This window comes from Gambusia affinis, linkage group LG12 (assembly GCF_019740435.1).
Source record: "Gambusia affinis linkage group LG12, SWU_Gaff_1.0, whole genome shotgun sequence".
Classification (NCBI taxonomy): Eukaryota; Metazoa; Chordata; class Actinopteri; order Cyprinodontiformes; family Poeciliidae; genus Gambusia; species Gambusia affinis.
This window is the reverse complement of record NC_057879.1, coordinates 12030983-12056299: the sequence shown is the minus strand read 5'-3', so window position 1 is coordinate 12056299 and position 25317 is coordinate 12030983. Positions and strand designations below refer to the sequence as shown.

The 25317-nt window shown below is 41.5% G+C and overlaps 2 protein-coding genes across 7 annotated transcripts; one reads left to right on the top strand and one right to left on the bottom strand.

Annotated features, from left to right (window-relative positions):
• Positions 1-172: 172 nt before the first annotated feature.
• wdr47a (WD repeat domain 47a) lies at positions 173-14480 on the top strand. 2 transcript variants are annotated; one of them, XM_044133900.1, is made up of 17 exons: positions 173-497; positions 3896-4063; positions 4382-4465; positions 4598-4682; positions 5086-5217; positions 5839-6015; positions 6117-6628; positions 7626-7743; positions 9216-9397; positions 10997-11239; positions 11333-11393; positions 11530-11687; positions 12074-12243; positions 12325-12495; positions 12603-12734; positions 12825-13043; positions 13129-14480. In XM_044133900.1, the coding sequence occupies exons 2-17, from the start codon at positions 3906-3908 to the stop codon at positions 13269-13271; spliced, it is 2745 nt and encodes a 914-aa protein (XP_043989835.1). In that variant the 5' UTR covers positions 173-497; positions 3896-3905; the 3' UTR covers positions 13272-14480. The 2 variants fall into 2 exon arrangements, with proteins under 2 accessions (XP_043989835.1, XP_043989834.1); XM_044133899.1 differs by having other exon boundaries at positions 174-497; positions 3873-4063.
• Positions 14481-14541: 61 nt separating this feature from the next.
• On the bottom strand, positions 14542-25316 carry gpsm2 (G protein signaling modulator 2). Of its 5 annotated transcripts, XM_044133905.1 has the most exons (17): positions 25107-25316; positions 24151-24189; positions 23226-23300; positions 22407-22737; positions 19439-19660; positions 19221-19356; positions 18960-19099; positions 18748-18871; positions 18538-18653; positions 17927-18082; positions 17733-17841; positions 17175-17304; positions 16265-16341; positions 15990-16178; positions 15736-15895; positions 15448-15638; positions 14542-15196 (listed from the first exon to the last, which is right to left on the bottom strand). In XM_044133905.1, exons 4-17 carry the CDS (start codon positions 22469-22471, stop codon positions 15032-15034), a joined length of 1980 nt encoding a protein of 659 aa, XP_043989840.1. In that variant the 5' UTR covers positions 22472-22737; positions 23226-23300; positions 24151-24189; positions 25107-25316; the 3' UTR covers positions 14542-15031. The 5 variants fall into 5 exon arrangements, with proteins under 5 accessions (XP_043989840.1, XP_043989841.1, XP_043989845.1 ...); XM_044133906.1 differs by lacking the exon at positions 23226-23300; XM_044133910.1 differs by lacking the exon at positions 22407-22737 and having other exon boundaries at positions 25107-25315.
• Between the last annotated feature and the right edge of the window lies 1 nt (position 25317).

The window sequence follows — 25317 nt, the reverse complement described above, 5'->3', positions numbered from 1 at the left end:
ATGGGAGAGTCATGATAGTCGTAGGCCCCTAAGTTTGCCTCTTAGTTTGCTTTACCTTTGGCTGGCTCTGAGTCTACACGTAGATTTAACCTTGAAATTAGGTCTGTTTGCCCCTGAGAGAAGAGTTTCATCAGCTGCACTACTTGTCCATGCCACTGCCTATCAGACACATACCATGTATTGTTACATATAAGCCTCATGGATATTTATTCCTTTCCCTGCTCACAGAAACACCCCATAATTGTGCATGAAGTTGGTATGTGCGGAGGATGGATGGAGGCGGTGCTCTGCAGGCAACAGAAGGCAGGCTGCGGGCTGGGCAGGGCGGCTCCAGAGACCGCAGTCAGTGAGCGCAGCGGCGGAGAAACATCCAGCGAGAGGAGGGGATACAGACACGGAGGAGCAACACGAGAACTGGTGACGGGGTCACCGTGACACCGCCTGTGAACAGCGGGGAAACACACCGGCGTTTTTATTCCATGTACTTTTAGACGCAGGTGAGTGTTATTGTTTTTCGCGTTGCTGGTGCTTGGAGCTGTCACCCCGCCCGTCCAGCTAACTAGCGGATGATGCCTCTCCCCTCCTCGGCCCTGGCTAGCTCCCCTCCTACCGCTGGTTAAATTAGCCAGCTTTGTATGAGCCCTGACAGTAACTAGCCATTTGATGATTCTGCTGTAATCCTGCGGCTAAATTCAGGGCCCGTATAGAGCTAACAAGCAACTTAAGCTTCTTATGCTGTTTGACTCTGTGGCTTAATGCTTGTTATTGGCTAACCATTGGCTAGCTTAGCAGAACTGTTGGCTCTTGTTTCATTAGGTCCAGGCTTTCTAACACGGGCTTGTTCTTTAATGACAGCTTACACACATTGTTCCTTTTTATCAAAAAACCTGGGTTTTGCATAATTTTATGCTCTGTTATAAATATTTTTATGGTTTGACTCCTTAAAATTGTATGTGGCAACAAGTATCTTGGTTTACATCCAGAATAAACAACATTTAAGTCCAACACTCTCTATCAGTTCAGGATGGTGATCCCATGAAGGCAAATGGCACCAACACGAGGGCCAGTTCATTTCCATACAGCTAATTTACCTGAATCACAAATCAGGACAACCTGCTTAGCTGTCCAGAGCACCTTGAAATAAAGCTGTGCCTCTGTTTGATGCAGGTTGGATAACCTCTGATGAGCACACAGATTCAGTAATGTTAAGTTTGTTTTTTATTTCACTCGGGGCTTTGGAGAAGGGCTTCCACACATTTCCATATTCTTTTTTTTATGTTGGATGAGTCAAATAAAAATGTGAGGCGTACATTCAGACTTAATACTTACACGTTTTGGTGGAGTTATGCCTTTCAAGTCTTTTGGTGTCGACCTCTGCACGCTTTGCACATATCAAGAGTGAAACATGAATCCATTTTATGTTTTGTGACACCAGAGTAGAGATGTTGACACTGATTTTCAATTATTTGTCAAGTAATGATTGCAGTTTTCTGGTCAATCACTCATTTTTAAAAGGCACAACCTGCTATTTGAAAAGCCTTTTTTTGTTTTTATTTGTGTTTTTTTTTTTTTTCATAACTGTCAGGTGTTATAAGGTCCGAATACAAGTTCAATGTTCCAGTCTGATTTCATAGAAAAACATTGGACAGTACTTGAGAAACAATACTAACTTGTTTCAACTTCACATGTGGTAGTGCTCTTAAATATAAAGAGGTTGGTAAGTTTGGTTGCAAATATGTAAGCATCAGGCAATCTCTCAAAATTAAGGAAATCAACCTGCCCCTAATTGTAGGCCAGGACTTTGACTAGACCATTCTAACAAATGGATATGCTTTGATTTAAACCTGGGGGGTGAACTTTGACCTGGTCGACAATGACATGGATGCATCCATCTTTCCATTAACTATGATGAGCCTCCATATTCATGTTAAAGAATTTCAGTTTCCTTTCTCCTCATAATTCTGCATTACTTTGTGATGTTTTTGACATTAAGTCCAAATAAAATGCATGTGGGTTTTAATGTGACAAGCTGAAAGGATGTGAATCCCATCCCAAGGTACTCTAAATACGGATTTTGACTCGCATTCAAGCTATTCAACATGTGTCACTGCTATTGTTCTGCTTGACTCAACTATCTTTTATCACGATCTTTGAGTTTAAAAGCAACAATGAACACTAATCGGCATGATTTCCTCAGTTTGTCTTGTAAATGTGCCCAGTTTAGGCATGTACGCTCATTTTTTTATTTGCTGTCACTGTTTAGAAGTTGATAAGTAAACTGTAAAAACACAGTAACTACAATTAGAACATCTTGTTACAAATGAAGCATGATCACAGTTCATTTGATCAATTAAAACCACCGCTACTCTGAAGCAGCTTGGCAAATTTGTATAATTGCAGTCTCTGTTTTCCAAATGGAGAAACTGCACTCACAAGATGAAATGATCCTCAGCTCTGTGGGCATTTAAAGAATGAACTGTGTCTAAATGCAAATATTTTTATTGGGATTTTACATTTTGCTCTGGTTAAAGTTCAGTGTGGCAGTATTTATTTAGTTTACTTTAATTTATGGCTACATAAAGATACAATGGCCTATGAAGTAATAATCAGTGTGGTTAAAACCCATCATACATCCACAAAAAAACCTTGTTGTAAATAACAGATTGTGTGGTTGTTTTAAATCTAGAGATGGTTAGATGTGTGCTAGACGTACATCTTGATTTATTGCTGCGTCAGGAGCCACCATCTTGCCAGTTCCGAGTTTAGAATCTCAGTGAAACACATTTTATTTTTTCTGGTTTGAGTGACAAAAGACAACAGTTTCTTTCTATTTTTTATTTTTATGAGGTATTATGCTGTGAATAAAGTATTTTGTCCTTCCAAATTTCTTTTGTTTTTGCATTTTCGTCCATCTTGCATGTTTCAGATCATCGAACAAATCTAGGTATAAAACAAGTATAACGCAAATGAATACAACAATTTGATCCTAACACATGATGACGATTTATTCAGGACAATTAGCCATTCAACCCAAACTGGCTCTGTATGAAAATTTATTTTACCTGCTTGTTAAATCATTAAGTAGGAGTAACCACATTTTTTGGTTTAGTTTTGCTCACATAGTCAAACAGTAATCCAGGCATGATTACTACTTGACCTGCAGAATCTAGAAATTCTTTGAGTAGAACCCGTCCAAAAACAGGAAGTAGGCCAACAGATGTCAAAAAGCAACTCGTCATGCGCTGACCTAGAGCAATTTTTTTGTAGGGCCTGCTTAGTTTGGATCCTTTGTTCTCCCTTAAGAAAAGGGGAAATTTTATTTGATTTTTTTCTTCAAAACTACATTTTCTATTTACTATTATTATCTTAATTTGTATGTGAGCCAACTGATGTTTCACAGTATTGCACCACCAGATAAAAACATGTTGTTTTCTACAAGATTCTGATCAGATTTTCTTGCAAAAAGTATTTTCTTTTTTTGTTCTTTTTTGTTAAATGGTTTATGTTGTTTTCTGTAAGCTGTTGCCATGACGAGGCCATCGCTCCTAAAACGGAGATGACACCTAAAAAACTAGCTGGCTTTACTGCACATTTAGTCACTTTTTTAAATTGAATGACTACTGTACATTTATTTAAAACTTTCCAGTGACGTGTGATAGTGTTTAATGTATGAGATGTTCTTGGCAGAGAGCTAAAGAGGCAGAAAACAGATGGTTGTCTTGATAAAAGTTAATGAATAAAATGCAGTTTTAATGAGCCCTTTTTCTTGTTTTCCCCCAGTCTGCTGCACTTCTTAAACTTCTAAAAAATGTAAATATATATAAAACAGGGCAGCTGTGATGTTGGTTGCTTCCCTGGTCTTTTGTGTTTAGCTTCCCTTCTCCCGACCCTCCAGCGTGATCACCATGACGGCTGAAGAAACCATAAATGTGAAGGAGGTGGAGATCATCAAGGTGATACTGGACTTCCTCCACTCCAGGAAGCTGCACATCAGCATGCTCGCTCTGGAAAAGGAGAGCGGCGTCATCAATGGACTCTACTCAGACGACATGCTGTTCCTCAGGTAAATCAGCTCCACACCGATTATGTGTGTCCAACGTTTCTGACTCTTCAGCACTATGTCACACTGGAGACCTGAATCAAATTGGACATCTGGTCTCAACTGAAGCCAACATGTCTTACTGTTGAATACATTTTTCGAAATTTTCTTCTACTGTGAATAGTTTCTCTCTTTCATCTACTTTGGTCTTTTTAAAACTTTCCTTAAGAAATATTAGTTTATAGAGATGAATGACACTAACCCTAACCCAAAAGTTATTTTCTGCAGATTTTCTTTCCACATCAGAACTAAACACGGGGAAACTGTTCGGTTTTGTTTCAGGCAGCTGATCCTTGATGGTCAGTGGGATGAGGTCCTGCAGTTCATTCAGCCTCTTGAGTGCATGGACAAGTTTGACAGGAAAAGGTGAGCCAGTCAGGTTTTTAATGTCTCCAGTTTGTCCATTTTGGATATTTTGGGTTGGGTTTGATGAAGTTGTATACAGTTATTGTGCATCTTTTATCATGTCAATATAAAATACAGAAACGTTCTCCTCAGGTTTCGTTACATCATCCGGAAGCAGAAGTTTCTGGAGGCTCTGTGTGTGAATAATGCCATGTCTGCTGAAGACGAGCCACAACATGTAAGTCTAAATCTGGAGCCAGATTACAATTTAAAGAACCTTCCACAATTACTGGCACTGCTGGTAAGGATGTGTAAAATAATCTTTTATTGCAGTTATATAATCCCTTATAGAAAAAATACAATTTAGTACATTGATAACAAAACCCTCTAAATATCAAAAGTGAAATATTTTGATTCAACTACAGTACAAAATAAAAACCTGCAGTTTTCCATTTACTAACGGTTTGCAAGTTTTTCTCTCTGTTGTTACAAGGATAAATATTTGCAATAAAACTGCTGACCGCTCCCAAAATTCAGCTTTTGGCATCAAATTTAAATCTAAAGTGATACCAAGACCTGTGGTGTCATGTGTTTGTTGTTCTGGTCTTGCTGCTGAGTAGCGTGTGTTTTATGTCATCTAGCTGGAGTTCACCATGCAGGAAGCGGTGAAGTGCCTCCATGCTCTGGAAGAGTTCTGCCCATCCAAAGATGACTACAGCAAACTGTGTCTGCTGCTGACGCTGCCGCGCCTCACAAACCACGCCGAGTTCAAGGTGAGACTTCTGGGCTGTTTTCACACCTGATGGTCCAGTAGACTCGGTTTGATTGGGGTCCAAAATTGCTACCTGAGTGAAATGCAAACAAAAATTGAGATTTTAGTGGTTGTAGGATTTCTCATTTTATTTTTTTGGCAAAAACAAAACCTGCCAAAAAACAGTCTTTTGGGGGTTTTTTCACTACAGCAAGACTCAGGCTTTTGTTTTGGTTGTTTTCACCCAGAATGCCTTGCAGTATACTTTGTTTCCTGCTTTTGGAGCACACTCTGGTCCACTCTGCATTCACATTTGCATTCAAACTACATCAGAGTTCACTTGAACCGAACTGAAACCTAGGTTTTTAGGCGGACCAGATTTTGCTTTAATGGTCCACATCAGGGTTTAGTTGCTCATTTGCTCTTCCCCAAATGAACTGAATGTTCTGGGAAAATGAACTAGAGTTCAGTTAAAGAGGAATTAGTAGGGCTGGTGGGAAAACGCGCATATTTCTACAGATTAAGACTTAAAAAGCGTTACAGGCACATCTAGATTTTATGTTTTAACTGGATACTTATCTTGTTTGTTGTGTATTGGGAATAAATGACCTGTGAACTTGTTGAATTTTTTTTCCTCCCTCAGGACTGGAATCCCAGCACAGCCAGAGTGCAGTGCTTTGAGGAGGCCTGCAACATGGTGGCCGAGTTTATTCCCGCAGACAGGAAGCTGAGTGAAGCCGGCTTTAAGGCCAGCGGGGATCGCCTCTTCCAGCTGCTTCTCAAAGGAGTCCTGTATGAATGCTGTGTGGAGTTCTGCCAGGTGGGAACTACTGAAGATGTTGGGTGGACTGTGTTGTTGGCATAATTCTGTTTACAATGATTAACATTCAGGCTTTTTTTTGTTGTTGTTGTTGTGTGCAGAGCAAGGCAACAGGCGAGGAGATAACGGAGAGTGAGGTCCTTCTGGGTGTCGACATGCTCTGCGGTAACGGCTGCGACGATCTGGACCTGTCGCTGCTCTCCTGGATGCAGAACCTCTCCCACAGTGTTTTCACCTGCGCCTTTGAACAGAAGCAGCTCAACATCCATGTCGACCGCTTGGTCAAGCCGGCTAAGACCGGCTACGCCGATCTGCTCACCCCGCTCATCAGCAAACTCTCCCCGTACCCTTCCTCTCCGCTTCGGCGCCCTCAGTCCGCAGACACCTACATGACCCGGTCCTTGAACCCAGCTCTGGACGGGTTGTCCTACGGCTTGTCGGGCCAGGATAAGAGGGCGAGTGGCGGCGAGATTGCGCCAGGAAAAGGGGTCTCTCCCATGTCTCACTCCTTTGCAAACTTCCACTATCCAGGAGCAGGTGGACAGAACCTGAGCCGGAGTCTGATGATGGAAAGCTCCGACTGCCACAGCATCTTTGAGGAATCCCCTGAAACGTAAGAAATCCGATTATCAGAATCTGACGATTTTAGACCAGAACGGCCGTGATGTGTGATGTGTGATGTGTCCGTCAGAAACTAAAAATCCAATCTTTTTCCAGCCAGTGAACACACCGCAGCTAGAAAATAATTGAGTGGACTAAAACCAACACTCTTCAGTATGGAAGTTATTAAATAAAGAGGACTTTAAGTAAGTTCTTGTTAGCAAGAGATAGACGTTCGAAAAGGAAATCAGAGGAAGCAGAAAAGCTGTTTGCAGCTTCAGTGAAAGATGAAACAATAAACCTGGACATATAAAATAGACTTCTACTTTTAAATGCATTGACTCTGCATTAGAATGACTGATGAATGCTTGTTGTTTTTCTGCATGGGGAAATCTATGTTCTTCAAAGTTTAGATAATTTCCCTATTAGGAGCCAAAAAGAAACTAACAATAATATTTATACGTCCTAAAACTAAATCAGAATTGGCTAAATTCAGTATTCATAGTGTTAGAAAACTGAAGATCTATACAAAACCAGGGTTTCATGAAAGTGTAAAAATATGTGATAATGTTGGCAAGTGTTACCATAGTGATAGGATTTGTGATAAATCTAAAAGATATTTATCTCAACAATGTTAATGTCTTTCTATTCTGGGATCATGGCAAATAGATGACATGCAGTTTCTTAATGACTTTACTCCCCACCACCTCTCTGACTTCTCAACCATTTTCATGCTGCATTAAACAAGCATCACTAATATCTATTACTAACATACAGCTTAAAGGCATGATATTTATTGAATGCTTATTTTAGTTCAAGCTGTTTGTTGTCATAACATATATTGCTAGGTCTCTAAATTTGCAAAATATTTTTGCTGCCCGATCCATCAATCTCTACAAATATCTGTCAGGAAAAAAAAGCATCTTTCTTGTGATTATTTGGGATTTACTAAATCGGTGATTCCAGGTTTTAGCAGATGTTCTAACGCTGCTGTCTTTTTGCACGTGCAGATCCAGAACCGACACACCCGTAGACAAGATGTTGAGCTCTGGTGCAGCTCAGAACGCGCGGCCCGCCTCGGCTCCAGGCGAGGACGCGCCGACGGCTGAATCTGCTGACAGGAATGAGGTGAATGTTCGCCCTGATGGAGTGCTGCCGAATAATGTCTCCGCTGTTGTTTTTATCTATTCAAGGGATGAGTTCTGGCTGCAGTGACGGTGTCAGTTCTGATTAATCTGAATCGATCTACGTTAGTGTCACTGATGAAGAGGGAAGTTCATCCGGCATAATGAGGGTGCATCTGTTTGCTTTGAAACTGTGTGAAAACTCACCAAAACAAAAAAAGAACTGGTAGCAACTTATCCGTGTCTCAAAGATGTAATGTTTTAGACTTTGATGGAAACTCTACAAAGTGTTTCAACCTGTTTAGCTGATAAATAATCAGCTTAATGAGGCTGCATGTCATTAGGGATCAGTGATTCAGTGGCTGAGCTACATAAATGGGTCACCAATGCCCTTGTGTTTGCTTTAAATGGGGAGTTGTGTTTGTTTGCTTCATTGTACCTCTTTTGGGCCCCTTTTTGTTTCCCTTTATATTCAGTTAAGTCATTTATTGTAAGTTTCTATAAAACTGAAACATAATTGTCAGTGTCAAAGACCGGAGACAGAGACCTGAGTACGAGCCTCTAAGATCTCTTTCATGTCCCAGCTTTCTCCTCCTTGTTTTCCTCTGTGCCTTTTTTCCATGTCTGGCACAAAGCCAGGCTCTGGCCTCTCTCCAAACATTCAGCCAATCTGTTCCCATCAGCTCATCAGGGCAGGAAGCAGACGACAGAGCGGGGAAGTGACCTGTCCTCAGCTCTCTGTTTCACCCTCTGCCCTCCCCTTTGTACCTGAGCTGTCAGGAGAGGTGAAGAGTTCACAAAGCGGCCTTTGAGAGGTCCAGATTGAGCCTCAAAAATGCTCTAGTTTTTCTTTATGTGGGAAAGTATGAGATTTGCTTTAGTCATTTTTCTTGTCTGGACAAAGAAGGAAAAGAAAAAAAACAAAAAACCCAAAAATAAAGAAAATTGAATTGAGAAAAATGTAAGTCTCTCAGTAGGTTTTTACAGTGATTTATATATTCCTTAGTATCATTGTCACAGCTTCCATTTACAGGTGTCAAAGGTCATAGCTGTGCTCTTATTGACACATCTGTCTGTTATAGATCTTGAAAGTAGACCTAATCTTAGTTTTGTTGTTTCATTATTAGTGGAGATAATTCAATCCGACTAGGTTTTTGTGTCTTTTCTTAAGCGTTCAGAGGGTTGTAAAGTTTGTGTTGGATCCCTGTTTAATGAAATCGACATATCAGACAGTGACTAAAACATCAATAAAATGAAATACATCAGAAGTGTTTGTTAAATGGTTCAATCTCTAAAGGAAACCTCAGTTCTTCTCTGTTTCCTTGAACAAAATAAGAGCAGGAATTTATTTCCATCTCTTTAAAACAGTCAACCTCTCATTCCTGGTCCAGTCAAATCCATTCATTATGCCTCAGACAAATTAGGCTTTTCAAATGAATGACTACATTTCCTATGTGTGTCGTGCTCTGTCCTCAGTTACGGGAGTCGACTGAGAAGTACGAGGAGTTTTACCGGCAGCGGCTGCGTGTGCAGCAGCACCTGGAGCAGAAGCAGCAGCAGAGGCAGATGTACCAGCAGATGCTGCTGGAGGGAGGGGTGCAGCAGGACCCTCCGCCCAGCGACATGCAGCACAGCCTCACCGAGAAGTTCCTGAACAAGTACGGACACAGCAGGACCTTCAACTTCTTGTATTTTACTTGAGAATTACGTATTTCATATGACATATGTAGTAGCATCTTGATATCATGATCAAAATGTAGCTCTGTAACATATTTGTTCATATTAGTTCAAATATTGCTTTCTTTAAAAACATCTATTTTCCAGGACAACGTTCAAATCCCCTTAATAAATGATGATTGTCATAATTTAATTAGAAAATTATAATTCAGTTGAAAATTGTGTATTTGTCTCATTGACTGTAGTGAATTTACACTGTAGGTGCGTCCTGGTGAATCATCACAGACAAGAGAGCAACTTTATTTTTATAATCGTCACATCTTTTATGAAATCCGAAGCGGTTTAGCAAGATACGATTAAACTATTTTTATTTGTATTTTTGTTGTATAAATCAGATAGCATTTGATGACAATAAAATGCAAAGAAAGAAGAAAAAATGGTATGTCCAAATGAGCTGGTTGTATGGATTGTGCCATGATAACATGGCGGAGGGAGCATCATGCTGTGGGGATTAATTTTTTCTTCAGCAGTGATAGGGAAGCTTGTTCGAATTGAAACGAAAAACAGGACGATCTTGGAAGAAAAGCTTAAGAAGCTGCGAAAAACGTGAGCCTGGGGTTAAAGGTTCACCTTCCAGCATGAACACACAACCAGACTTACACTAGAATTACCTGGTAGAGCAAATCATTTTCATACACTGGAAATTTCCAGGTAATGTTTGCAATGAAATCCTGCAAATGGTGGATCTGCAGAGTGTTGATTCAGAAGGGCTGAACACAAACAAAAACAATTCTTTTCATTTTTTAATTTTTAATTTTTTGCAGAATTGTTTTAAAATCCCGTGCGTCCTTTTCCTTCCTGTTCACAACTATGTTCCACTTTGTATTTGTTACGTAACGACTACAGTTTGTAAAGAAGCAGGGAAAGACGTCAGCGCTCTCCAGACTCGGCTTGTTAGAAGCCGTGTTAATTTTTGTATGGTGTTGTCGAACAAAAGAGGCGCAGCTGTCAGAAAGCATGAAGTTGGCACGTTAAAGTCCTTGAAAATAATGGGTCCCACGAGGCCGCCCCCCCACGTGGCGCAGCCCCCTCCAGGCTGCGCGGCACCATCTGCCCCCGAGCCGCTGCACCACCTGGGACTCTCACTTTAAGTGTTGAAATCCTGGTTAATAACAGCTATATTTTCACATGCGAAGACTTGAAGGTAATCCGACTCAAGTAGATTTACAGAAACACAATTATTTAAAAAGAAGAAAGAAAAATGTATAAATTTGTCTTTAAATTCTTGCAGCAGGACAAAATCCTTTTCATTTAGTCTTCCTCCCACTTCGTCATCTACCATAAATCTCCCAGTCCCTGTTGACTTCTACATTATTCAGAGGCGTGTCTGTGCATAATGAAATCTTTTTTTTTTTTTTGTCCCTTTATTTCTCGTTTTTTCTAGATACTGCTGCCTGTATGTCAGCTTGTGCAAAAAAGTAAAAATTAAAAAAAATCTCCCCCTTTATTTAAATAAGTAAAAGTTAAACTAAAATAAATATGCTGTGAGGACAAGGTGTGATGGGCGTTTGCTCTTGCAGGTCCATTCAGAAGCTGGAGGAGCTCAATGTGGGAATGGAGAACCTGGGAGACGAGGTGAAATCTCTGACCCAGCAGTGCAACGGGAACGGGAACACGCCTGCCTCCGAGGACAACAACAACCCTTCATCTGTGACCCCGGAGCAAAACCGGAGCCGTGGGGGAGGGGTGGTGAGCAGCACCCCGCAGCGCAGCGTAGGGGGCCAGGTTGTCCCGCCTCCAAATGAGTCCCCTGTGCTCTCAAGGTTGGTGGGATTTATTTAACGTTCCCACTTGCACGCCTTTGTTGAATGAAAATATTTCTGAGGTGTTTTGTTTTTTTGTTTTTTTTTTGACAGTGGACAGACACCGAAAGGTCAACAGAGCGACTCGCCTGGCTCTTCAACCCGGAGCAAAGAGGTGGGGATGCACTAAAAACACTCTCAGCAAAAATAAAATAGCAATACGTACAGGACATCCACAGCTGTTGGGGTTGTTATCCCCCACACCATAAAGGGTTTAATTATTTAAACTGAGATGTTGCTGCTCTTTTCAGGGTGATAAACCAAATGACCTGTTTATACCAGTGCACACTTTAGAGGACACTCAGGCCGTCCGAGCCGTTGCCTTTCACCCGTCTGGCGCTCTCTATGCTGTGGGATCCAACTCCAAAACACTGCGAGTGTGCGCCTATCCAGAAAAACTCAACTCAAGGTAGCACAACGCATTTTGAAATGGAGCCTGATCTGGAAGTCTCTTCAGATGCACACAATGCTGTGAAATGATGTTTTACTCACAAGCCAACTTCATCCGTGTTGTTTCATGTTTTATTCAATGGACAGATAATCGAATTGGGACTAAAATTCTAACATGGGGAAATATTATTTTAAAATGTGTGTAATTTAGAAATGGAGCTTGATAGGCTATTGTAGGAGTGACAGAATGAACTGAGTTGATGGTTTTTGTTTTAAACTGAGCTGTGATATCAAACAGACAAATTAAAAAAAAGAAAAAGAGGAAGAAGTTGTTCAATAAAAAATAAAAATCACAATTTTTAGCAGTTAAGCCAAAGTTGCTCATTGCTGCTCTCTGCTCTATAGTGTTTCCAGTCCATCAAAGCAGCCGGTGGTTCGCTTCAAGAGGAACAAACACCACAAAGGCTCCATCTACTGCGTGGCCTGGAGTCACTGCGGACAGCTGCTGGCTACAGGCTCCAACGACAAATACGTCAAAGTCCTGCCGTTCAGCGCAGAGACATGCAACGCCACAGGTCAGAGCTCTCCCCGACTTTACGCTATAGAGTCAACTTTGTGAAAATCAAACTTTGATTTGTGTGTGTCTGTTTATCCAGGGCCGGACTTGGAGTTCAGCATGCATGACGGCACCATCAGAGACCTGGCCTTCATGGAGGGGCCGGAAAGTGGAGGAGCCATCCTGATCAGTGCTGGAGCCGGAGACTGCAACATCTACACTACCGACTGCCAGAGGGGGCAAGGGCTGCACGCGCTCAGTGGACACACAGGTGCCCCAAGAGATTTACCTTCGCACCTCTCTGCATGACCCTGAACACAAAGTTGTGGAGTCATAAAGCAAAGGGTCTATGATTATTGTTTTATTTGATCTGTGCAGGTCACATTTTGTCTCTGTACACCTGGGGAGGCTGGATGATTGCTTCGGGCTCCCAGGATAAAACGGTGCGCTTCTGGGACCTCAGGGTGCCCAGCTGTGTGAGAGTTGTGGGAACTGCTTTCCACGGCTCAGGTCTGTGTTTGTTATTTTGGTGCAAACTAGTGCTTCATGGAGGAAAAATTCACAGTGTTAACTGGATTTTATGTCTTCTTCACTGCCCAGGCAGTCCCGTCGCCTCTGTAGCGGTAGATCCAAGCGGCCGTCTCCTAGCAACAGGACAGGAAGACAGCGCCTGCATGCTGTATGACATCAGAGGAGGACGGATCGTCCAGGTGTACCGGCCCCACACAAGCGACGTCCGATCTGTCAGATTTTCCCCCGGAGCGCACTACCTGCTTACTGGTTCCTATGACACGAAGGTCATGGTCACCAACCTTCAAGGTACGTCTGTGGAGACGGTGCGGATGCATTCTGTCGGTTTGGTGTGGAAAAAGTGAAGTTGAACGTCTGTGTGTTGTGTTTCTAGGTGACCTGACCAAACAGCTGCCCCAGACTGTGGTGGGAGAGCACGGCGACAAGGTGATTCAGTGTCGCTGGCACACACAGGACCTGTCCTTCCTCTCATCGTCTGCTGACCGCACCGTCACTTTGTGGACACACAACCCCTAATACAAGATGTAGGAGATGTGCACTAAAACGACGCTTCTTCCTTTATGAGTAGTCATATCCCTGCTGCGCGCTCACACGAACCGCTAAATCAACCTTTCTTTTTGACTAAACCAAATGGATAAACATCAGAAGCACATCCTGCATGTTCCTTCTCATCCTAAGGGTTAAAATATCGGTTTGTTCTCCTTTAAATTCCTGAACCCATGCGAGTCACCTTGTTTTCACTCTTGGCGCACACACACGCGTTTCATTTTGCATGTCCTTTTCACCGAGGAATTGTTGGGGTTTAATGAGATACGAGTTGGTGTTTTGTTTTTTATTCTTTTTGTCCCTGATGGTGCCTTCTCAGTCTCCATAACAAAAACAATACTACGTTCATTTATAGGTTTCACTGTAAAGAATTTGTACATTCCTTCTCTTGCATATCGTTTCCTAACAGCTGCTGTAACGCTGCTATTATTGAGGTAGAGAAAAACTGATGTAACATGTAACATTTCTGTCAGCTGCAAGCTCCTCGCATCTGGTTCTGCAGATATTGTCGTACTATCTGAGGTTGTCGCTAACGTCGACGTGTCCAACGCATTGCCGCAGCTCAGAGTGTGTAAATTAGCTGCTGAGTTGGTTTAATTCGGAATTGGTGTGTTGTTTTTATGTTCTGCAGTGGCTTGCTTGTATTGAAGGATCTTTTAATATTTCAGCATCGAGGAGATGTACAGTATTCAGATATCAGTTGCACATCCTATCATTCCTTTTTTTTTTCCCCGCTCTGGTGAGCTTCGGTTTGTCTGCTGCTGTTGTGGTGTATTAACAGTAGGTGTCAGTCTTGGTCTAACCATATGCACAATGACATCTGGATGGAAGCACGGGTGCTTTTAATATTTATTTGGGGCATATGCATTGTTTTTATATATATTTTTTTCATTAACGTTGTCTTGTAGAAGTCAGATTTACTTAAAAATGCATATTTAAGTTTTTTTTTTTTGTTATTCTAGAGTATATTATTTTCTGAGATGAGGCCAAACTAACACAAACATAGATGTATTTATTTCAGTGTTTATGTATGTATGTATGTACAGTTATTTGTTTTTGAAATGCTAGTGGCTCTTAAATTGAGCCTTTCTAATTCTTGTTTTTAAAAGTAACTTAAAAGAACTGAAGCTATAGGTCAAGTTGCCGGTACGTTCAATAAAGTGTTTTTTACAAAAAAAATAACAGGTGATGTTCTTATTTCTGAACTCATGCTAACATTTCATACAAAATAGCAAAGATTCATCTTGTTTTTATTTTTTTTTAATTAAGATTTTTTTTTTATTTATATTTGAGAGTATTTGGAAACTACCCATATACACGCCTCTGTTTTTATACAAACTCATTCAGCACTGTGATCTTCAGAAGATTATTCAGGGACGGCAGTAAACAGAAATGTAAAAAAGGTACAATAAATACAAACAGCTGCAATTGTGCATTGAAAAATACACTAAGATGAAATGAAATTCATTCATAAAGAACCATTCGAAACAACAAAAAAGGAGTCCCTAAAGCTACTGTTGAAATCGTTGGTGTGCAAGTTGTGCGAAACGAGTTGAGATTTTAGCCTTATTCTGTACAATGTTTACAGTGCTTTGTTTTGTCCAAAAGGACAAATGTAACGACACAAAAGAGTTTTACTTTGAGTTAGTCACGTCGTAGTCCACAACTTCATGAGATAAAAAAAAATAAAAAAATAAAAGATTTTTTTTGGTCCCTTTTTAGTGCTTTGTTTAGTCTGAGCTGGATCTGGCTGCAGAAGGCAACGTGACGCGTTGCTCATCCATTCGTTTGGCCTGAGAGCGCATGATGAGGCTGAAGAAGTCCTCGTCGGGGACGGTCGGTCCCCGGACCGGGGGCGGGGGAGGGGCGCAGCGCTGGTCGTCCAAGCGGGAACCCTGGGAGAGCAGAAGTTTGACATTTTAGTTTGGGGAGGCAAGTCTGCCGGCCAATCAAGCAATGATGTCGTGGTAGTTAATGGCCATTAAAAATAAAAATCCAGGTGAGTTAATTCTGATGTCTCCATCACAGGAGTGGCTTAAAACACTTCAACACTTTTGTCTTGGTTCTGCGCTTTGGACTTCGTAGTAAGCCAGAACGTTGAGCAAAAATAAAAGCCCAAAATGAACTTTGAGACCTAAATAATCACCTGGCATTTGACGAGCATATCAAAGAAATCCTCATCAGGCTCGGCGTTGTCAGCGTTGGCCATCAGGTGGTTCAACACGGCCTGGTTGCTGCTCTGATTTAGTCTCAGACCAGGCAGGCTTCCCCCGGCGGCCGCTGAGTCCTCCAGCCGTCTGCCAGACGATCCTGCTACGTTCACAGACTCTGAAACAGCTGCAGTTTAAAATAAAACAAAAAAAACAATAAGAACAAACATGAAGCGTCACTGAGGATTTTCTAAATTTTGTCTTCACCAACTACTTTGACCCACATTTCCTGATGGTTCTGGGGGGCGAATCCGGCCCGCTGTTTAACGACAACCTGCTGCCTCTGTCCTGAACTGAGCAGCGCTGGTCATCCATGCGGTTGCTCTGGAAACGGCTCAGGAGGTCAAAAAATCCTTCATCTCCAAGCATTTCAGGAGTGAGTCGCTGGTTTACAAAGAAAACAAGAAATATCAAACCGAAAAGAACTGACTGGGTTTGATGATTATTAAAGGAAAGAAAGGAATCCTGTGCTGCATACTTTCTGTGGTCCCTGTGTGGATGTCTGACTTGTGTCCAGGGTGTTGCTGGTGTCCTGGAGGACCTTAGTGGAGCCTCCAATCTTGTACTTCTTCCCCCGCAGGCGGCTGACAAAGAACAGCTTGGAGGAGCTCTTAGCCAGGGACGGTTTGGACTGCTTGGTCAGGATGTCACTGCTCCACTTCTGACCCTTCACAACACAACTAAACTGATTAGCAGCATTGAAATGTAGCAGGTGAAAACAGAAACTTGTAGCTAATCCTATTTTTGTCTTACATTCATCTTGTCCGGAGTGAGTTTCACCAGCTCTAGGTTCTCCATGCTGTGTCGTCTGCTCATCCTGGGCTTTGCCCCTGCGAAACGTCAACGTAACATGAACAAAAACAGAGACAACCTGAATAGACTGTCCAGGATCTTCAGATTGAGATTCAGTCAAAATAGCAGCAAACATCTTACCTGCAGTAGGTGACTCTCCTAGCATTTTTACTGAGCATAAATCCAGCTTAGTTGGTATTAGATGCTGAAGCTAGCGGCTAGTCTGAGACCAAAATGAATTTTTACCTTCTGAAAACGGATCCCCTCTCAAAAAAAATGTCACAGCGGTTTATGTAAATGCTATTAGGACCAGTAGGCTGCAGGTTTCATTTGAATTGTATGCTTTTTTTTTTTTGAGGCCGTGAAATAATTTACGATTTAATTACTCATGAAATGAAGGTTGAAGACAGTGAGTTATTAATGATCTTGAAACATGTGCAAAGGTTCTAGTCACGGCACAGAAGGAACCTGGTGTGAAACGTATAAATACAGAGCTAGACGAATGCTAATTTGTTGTATTATACACCACCTTGCTGTTGTGAGGCAGTTACTCAGATTGAAAACACTTTATATGTTCTGTTCTCCGTCCATGTTTTATATGGGGAGAGCACTCAGCACTTTAATTTCTCATGCAGACAATTATAAACTTCAAAGTAAGTAAGAGCTTAAGGCAGAGTCGACGTCCTTTAAAAGGATCCCTGTAAAAACGTGAACTCATCTCAGACAAATGTCAGCTTCAGCTTCTGGGATCAACTCGTCTGGCCTGAAACTAAACAGAACCAACTGCAGGTGGGCTATTTATCACTTATAAACTCTGAACTCCTACACTATCCCTTTAAGAAACAAAGAACTGTGATTTTTGGGGTTTTACCATGCAGGTTGTAGTCTATCTCCTTATTTTCCGACAGCGTGGAGTTGTTAGTGCTGTAGCTCAGACCTAAAACTGTCTGGAGATCCGAGACATTCATACGAGCGGTCAACTCCCCACTCCTGTCTCCAGTCTGGAAGGAAGCAGAAAACAGCAGCCAGGTAAGCCCAGTGAGGATCAAATGTCACAAAACAACCATCAAACTGCTCTCTTCAAGATTTCTGCAAGTTTTTTTTTTATTTTCAAGTTCAGTGATTTTCTTCTTAAAGCACAGCTTCACTAAGGTTACTTAAAACAACTTCTAACTATTAAAAATCCCTTCTGTCAAGCTAAATACCAAATGAGCTCTGGCATAGCAGAGAGCAAAGGGGAGGTTGTGAGCAACAGCGTACACAAGGGTGATTAACGGCGCTAAAATCGTCCTCCTAGCTCAGACTGGTTGTTTCTTTTTTTACATATATAAACATTACCTACTGATGCTTTGCGGCCTAAACTTAACATGAAGACCATTAAAACGTGCAGACGCCCTGTCTGTTCTGCTGCTTTGGCTCTGTGAAGCACCTCTTTGCAGATCTCAAGATGCTTCTCAGCGAAGTGCATGGCTTGATCGTGGTTCCCCAGTGCAGTGTGGGCGTTTCCAAGACTCCAGCATGCTCGTCCCTCGCCAATCCTACAAAAAGATCAAATGAAATTAAGCACATAAAAATCTATTTACAGACCAAGGCCAAGATAAAGCAGACACAGAGTGTTCGTACCGGTCGTTGAGGTCCTGAGCTATGATGAGGTGTTTCAGGTGATAGTCTATGGCTCTCTCATAGTCCTGCAGTAGTGTGTAGGTGTTCCCCAGACTGTAGCAGGCCTGCGCCTCCACGGCTCGGTCCTTCAGCTGCCTCGCCAGCTGCAGCGACCTCCTGGCAAAGGAAGAAGCTGCTTCAGTCTGAGGTCATTTTACGGCTCCTTTCCACATCAAAAGCTCTAAATCTTCGGGGAAGCATCAGTCGAGGAACAATGCATAACGTCACATACGGAGGAGACGACCTCTTTTTAGATGTTAATGCCGTTTCGTTCACAGAGAAAAGTTTAGAACAGAGGCTGATTGGGATGCATTGTGTTCACAGTGAGGGAGATTTTGCAGCATTGCTGCGACACTTTATTTAAGTGGAACTTTGCTTTACATCTCTACATCTCTACTGTATTTTACACACAGAAAAGATTCATAAATACATCTGATTTTTATTTATTTGTCCAATAAAAAAAAAATCTGAGAAGTGCGTTGTGCATTTGCCTTTTGAGCCACTTCACTTCTACTTTTAGTTCTAGTCATAATGTTTGTAAGTTTTACATGCATGTACGGGATGTGGCTTACTTGTAATGCTCAGCTGCCACTTCAAATTCCCCCAGAAAGATGAAAGCGTTTCCCAGGTTACAGTAAGCCCGTCGTTCTGCTGATCGATCGCCAAACTCCTTCGCTATCAGCAGACGCTGGAAGCACAGCAGAAAGTATTTCACTCAGCATCAATGTTCACGATAAAACAAAAATTGAGAGAGAGGGTTGTCAGAATCCCCCTACCCCCACCTGTTCATGAGAGGCCACTGCTTTGCCAAAGTTTCCCAGCAGGTAGTATGTGTTGCCAAGGTTACCATAAGTTCGACCCTGAGCAGCCCGATCCCCAAGCTCCTTCACTATTGCCAGGTTTGCTCTAAAGATTCACAACAAACAAATTTTTCAGTTTAGATAAAGGGACCGTGTTGCTGAAATATGTGGAACTACGACTCTAGAGTCCTTACTCGTAGAACTCAGCTGCTTTCTTCAACGCCGTCATGACTTCTTCTGGGAAATCTCCAGGCTCAGCCCCACTCCAACAAATACTTTTGCCTTTGGCGTGGTACACATTGCCAAAATTATAGAGCGCTCGCGCCTGCCCGATCTGACGAGAGCCAAGGAAACATGCCCAGGGTGAGGTGTGGTTTTCTTCCAAAGCCAGAGCAGAAACTCTAAAATATTTGAATGCGACGGGTTGTAATGACGGGTTTGAACGGGTTTCTCACCTTGTCGTTTATGTCCCTCGCTATGTCCAAATGCCTCTGACAGCAAACCCCAGCCTCGTCAAACCGACCCAGCACTTTCAATGTGTTGCCGAGGTTTCCACTGGCTTTAGCTTCTCCAAGCAGATCGCCAATGGTTCTAAGAGACGCATAACTAAAGGTCAATAAATAAAAGTGCATATTTAAAGGGTACTTGGTGACTTGTTGAAAGTGCGTCCAACCTTGTCAAGGTGAGATCGTGTCGGTGGAACTCCAGAGCCTTGGCGTAGTCGTGCAGATGGAAGTAGGCATTACCCAGCTGGCTGTAGATGGCACTGAGCACCTGCAGGTCCTCTGTGCCCACCTGGATTGCGGCTTCAAAAAAGGAGACGCCCGCTCTGTAGTCGCCCACCTTACAGAGCCGCTCGCCCTCCAGCGCCAGCTCCAGGCAAGATACCTCCATCCTACAGAATAAAAGGCGACAAAAATAAATTTAACTTGGAAGAATCTCATAAAAAAAAGTATTGACTCTGCGGAAAAACCCTCCAGGACTTTTGTGGCTAAACTCTAACATCAAACTGTCAGTTTCTCCGCGTAGCAGGGAAACAAACATTCGTTCAAAGCAAAGGGCTTTTCATCAGGGTTTTTTTTTTTTTTTTCAGAGCCGCTTCCTTCCATCTGCAGAAAACAATGGCTCCAACTGGAGCTTGTTTATTATGGTAGGCCTCGCATCCGTTTGGACTGCCCCAAAAAACAGTTTCTCTCACAGCAAAAAACTCAAAATCCTACAATGTTTTCTTATATCTGGAAACTTTTCTGAAATAGGAACTAAAAGTCAAATATGCCTTAAGAGCTGAAACCAGATGTTTACATAAACTGCATTAAAAAAAGAGAGATTAAATTTTTTTCTGCTCACTTTCTGTTTTCCCTTCGTTAAGAACAGCAGAATTATTTTTACTAACTAAATGTTGGAATGATGAGAGAATGTTTCATTACTTTCTTCTAACTCTACATATGCAGGATTACTATGGGATAGCCGCGGTCATGTTGTCAAGGATTTGTAAAAGGAATCAGCCAAGATATCAGGAAGAGAAAAGTGGACCTGCACAAGTCCAGTTCATCCTCGGATACAATTTCCTAATGCATGAAGGCTAAATGTTCACAATTACGTAAAAGAATTAACTTCACTGAGTTGTCCAACTATCAGACCGGATTTTGTTTTCCAGAGATCGATGTGTTTTGGTTCAAAATGTGCAAATCAAACACAGAATAAAAGCAGAAGACCCTGTGAAGCTGATGGCTGAAGTTGGTAAGAGAGAATCCTCACTTACAGAGAAATGCTGGGTTAAAAACAGCAACAGAAAAACCAAGGACACATTTAGAACTAAATTTTTGAAGATGTGTCCTGTGGTCTGATTCACAGAATAAATGGCGTCGCAAGAAAAAAAAAATATGCAAAAATAACGAATCAAGCAGGACGCCAGTCAGGAGAAAGCTTGGACTCAAATTAATCAGAAATAACCTGATGAATTATGTAAGTGGGTGAAGGATTTCAAAGTCAATTTTTTTTTAGAGCGGCCATCACAAAGACCAGATCACAATTCTTTCCTCTTTATTCGGCCATTAAGAAAGCATGAATATTTGCTGTGACCCGAATCAGTCATTATTTTGGATTTTTAAATCTATTGAATTTTTTTTTTCCTCTATACAATAAAAAACAATGGACAAACATTCTTATATGCAACTTGGTGATAGCTGACTCAAGCAACCAAAACAAAACTAGTTACAATAATATAAAACATTGTTTTCACTACAACATTTTTGTTGTTGGGAAAAGATTAGTTTTTTAAGACCCATCCAATTTTTGTAGCAGAAGTTTTTTTCTCTTGAGCACACCCAGTTGTTACTTAAAAACTTCAAAGACAAAAAAAATTAATAAAAAACAGACCAAGGACTGGGATCCTCTTACGATGTTAAGGCTTTTTACACGAGCTGCAATGTTCCTCTGTGCTGACGCAGATCGCCAATCACAGCAACTTCTCTCACCATCAGACAGGCTATAATTTGGCAACAAAAGCAAAGACGATATCCTGAACAGTCAAAGCTCAGCTCAGCAGTCTTAATCCTTAAATGAGAGGAGAAGGCTTTTGTTTACAACTAACCCTACACATTATACCATTAGACTCAACAGCTGCGGCAAATGGCAGCCTACCTGCCGGCTTTCCGTGTCTTACAGCAACAACAGCAGCGGCACATGGAACACCTGAGTGGCATCTGCTGAGGATTTCCCCTGGAAAGAAAACGGCACTTCCACACAGCAGCTCCTTGTCTTTTTTCTGAAGCATGGACCACCTTCTTTACCCTGGATCTACCAACCAGCTTTCATCAAAAGCACTTGGTAAAAAACATGCTTATTGCTCATTTAAATAATAAAAAAATATATATATATTGGTTTAAAATAAGCGGTAAAATCAAACGCATTAGCCATCTGACGTCATGGAGATATCTGAGCCCAGGAATAAAGTTCAAGGAGACGCCTGGGATGTTGTCACAGCATTAACTTCCACTGCATGGCCGCGAGGAACTCGCTCCATCAGCACTTTCTTGGCTAATCTGCCCGTCTTTCCTTGGTGTGTTCTGTCTCCTGGCGACCTGGTCACCTGAGATTACGTCTGTGAAGTATGCAGCTGACAGATTATGGAGCTGGAGAACACTAAGTAGCTTGATTAGAGCTGTCAGACTTTGCTCCGTGGTCTAATAGAATCAATTCATTGACCATCCGGTTTGGAGAAGTCTCCCACCCCCAACGAAGGCTAGGCGTAGATGTCCCCTGTCCAGAAAAAAAAACTGGACACACATGTGGGCACACACAAAGCAAGCTGGGATTAATTTTTCAGGGCCTTTTAAATATTTACACCAGGCAGGAGCAGGACACACCTGCTGCAGGACCTATTTACCCGAGTATGCAAGGCCAGCGGGTTTGTTTGAGAAGCTCATCTGCTTTGTGTCTCAAATTCAACTTTAGCTTCTATTCTGACATTGCAAACAGTAGCACATCCTCAGCAAGTTCCAAGGCAGATCTGTGTAGTTAAAAGAAATTTTCTATAAATAACCCAAAACACAGCCACATTGGAAGGGTGAAAAAGCTGAGAAGCTTCCTCATACTTCCAACTCTGACTGAACTTTAGGTAAGAGACGTAAACATCCTACCTGTAGCGGACATGAAAGGGTTGCTCCTCAGTTCGCATGCTAACCACTGAACCGCCGGTATCCATCGTAGTGCATAATATGAGGGAAAATCCAAGCTTCGTTCCCGAAAAAATGGTTGCGATTAAAAAAATAAAACAAGTCGGATAAAAAAAAAAGTTGAGGTCAAAAAGAGTTGGGAAAAAGTCACTAACTCTGCTGACAAAATCTGCAACTATCGCTCTGCTGAGTGTAAACTTGGAGAGGTAAAATCATGAGTGGTAGAGCCGAAGAGTCCTGAGAGTGAGTCCACACAGCTGCTTTCGTATATTGTGTGTTTTGCGTCACTGCCTCTCTGTGAAGAGAACACAAGATGCTGTATGTGAAGCCTCTTTCTGGCTACGCGCTTCCATGGCAACACCAACCAAACAGCAGCGTGCACAAGTGGGGCAGGCAGGAAGGGAGAGAGAGCGGGGCGGGATGAAAAGAAGGATGGGGCCGGTTCAGCCGAGCTGTCAGACTAAAAGACAGTGACTCAGTTCATCCAAGTTTGGACTGCGCGAGTGTGTGTGTGTGTGTGTACGGGCGTGTGAAAGAGAGAGAGCTCTAAAGTTGCACCAAGGTGACAAAGCTGCAAATGTCTCAGCATGCACTGCTTGCAAGCAGAGTGGAGGAAAAAATACCAATGGCGTGTCAAAAAAAAAAGTAAAAAGAGTGTCTAGGAACCTGTTGCATGGAAATCTGTAAAAACCAAAACATTCAAATCCAAAAAGTCATCCACCACAGAAGAAGAGAAGATCCCAAGAATCACTGCATAAAGTAAAGACCCAAGCCAGCCATTACCTAAGTTCTCCATGAGGTCATAAAAGCCACCATCAAAATGCTTCCCCCTGGCTTAAACCATAGTGCCCCACCCCTCTGCATACACACACAAAGAGAAATGGAGCAGACAGGTTATTTACTAAATGGGCTAAATTTTCAGATTTAGCTATTAAGAAACTGTTAAACAGAGGAGATTATTTAATTTCTTTTCCAGCAGCCTGTGAAAGTTTTTAAACCACTGAACTTTCTGTTGAAATAAACTGTAAAGTATTTTTGTTTTAAATGACAGATTACACAGGTTTGAAGTGAAAGAAAAGCTATAGATAGCTTAAATGTTATTATTCAAAAATATAAATCTTAAAAAGTGTGGTCTGGATTCCTATTCAACCCCATAAATCCTTTATAGGACCAACTTTCACTATAATTCCAGCTACAAGACTTCTTGGCTATGAGTGGTGTCCAAATGATCAGTTTGGTCATCCTGCTACTCCTGCTGCTATATGAATGGTAATAACAGGAGTTAATTCTCAGGATTTTGCAGAACATGCTCCCACACGTATTAGAAGTGCCTGTCATTGGATGATCCAACCTCTGCTGTTTTTATGTGCCAACTGGGTGTGTTTCTTTCTTGCTCTTTTAACTTTGCTTTAACCAGGACAAATAATACCCGAGTAAATGTTCATAAAAAGGAGAAAAAAGCTCTAATAACGATGGCCTTATGGGAGATCAGGACTAAGGCTTTTTAAAGACATGAGAGAGATGTCATTACATTTTGAAAACATGGTAGTTGAGATAGTTGTGGTCTATTTTCTTTGGGCCTCAAAGTACTAAAATTACTGCCTCGGACAACCAAATCTAAATATGGGTACACCACTATTACACTGTACATCTACGCCTGCATCAAAACAAAAGACAGAAATAACTCAGCAAGTTCAAGGATACTGACCGGTAATTCTTCCACACAGGGACAGGAAATCTGGACAGCCTGGAAGGAAAAATAAGACTATGATTACCTTAGCATCTAACAAACCTTTACATTCTCCTCTCCACAGGACTTTGAACTTCTCCCCACATGTAAAATGACACAAGATTTGGCCCCTTGTAGTGTGTAATATATAAAACTTTTTTATGTACTAAAAAGAGCCAACTGCCATGAAACATTTCATACTGACCACGCATTCAACTGTAACCATCAACCAATGCTTTGACAGCTGACAATTCAGAGTGGTTTTTTTATATATATTGTATATTCTCCTAATAATGTGCTGCAAGCATTTGTGGCTGTATGACTCCAATAAATCAATACCCACAAACCACCAGTTACTCAGTTATTTTGGTTCGATTGTGTAGTGCTGCACAATCTATTGAATTAGGTATTTAAGCATGTTAAAAAAAAGCAATTGCAAATGTTTTTCACTGCTAAACTAAAACTAAAATACATATTATTATATGATCTACTTCATACAACCTTTCAGTCAGTGATTAGCTGCATAACCAGTAACCTGATTTGTATGTTCAGATTAAATCGTTGTCTGTCCATGCTTTTATAACTGTATTACAAGAGTTACATGATGCGAATTATAACTGGGGGCCTCTCAATAAAAAACAGCGCTGTGATTTTTTTTTAAAGCGGGTATACCACGATCAGGTTTATTTACAAAGTACAAACTACTCAATTTTTAAACTTTGCTTTATCTAACATGCATGCGTCTGAAAAACATACCAGCTTCATTCAAAGTTATTTCTCTGGACTTAGAAGCATATAGTAAACGTCAAGCTTTCACTGCATAGTGGTCTCTCTCTCTTCACGTCAAGTAAAAGTTGAGTTTGTGGGCAAATATTGCCGTTAGTTCACTCATCCCGTTGCAGCTACAGGTTAGCCACTTTAGCCGCTACACTTACGTTAAACGATCCAGCTCGAACAATGGTGACTTCTCTTTTTCTTTTCTGTAATTTCCCACAAGAAAACAACGTCGAACTGCTTAAAATCCAATGTCTTTATCTTAAGAATGAAGTGTAACGAAAACAATCAACTGCAACATTATTCTATAACTTTGCTAAAACTTCGGTAAACTTCCAGTTTAAAGAAATCATTGTAGCTATATTGATAGTG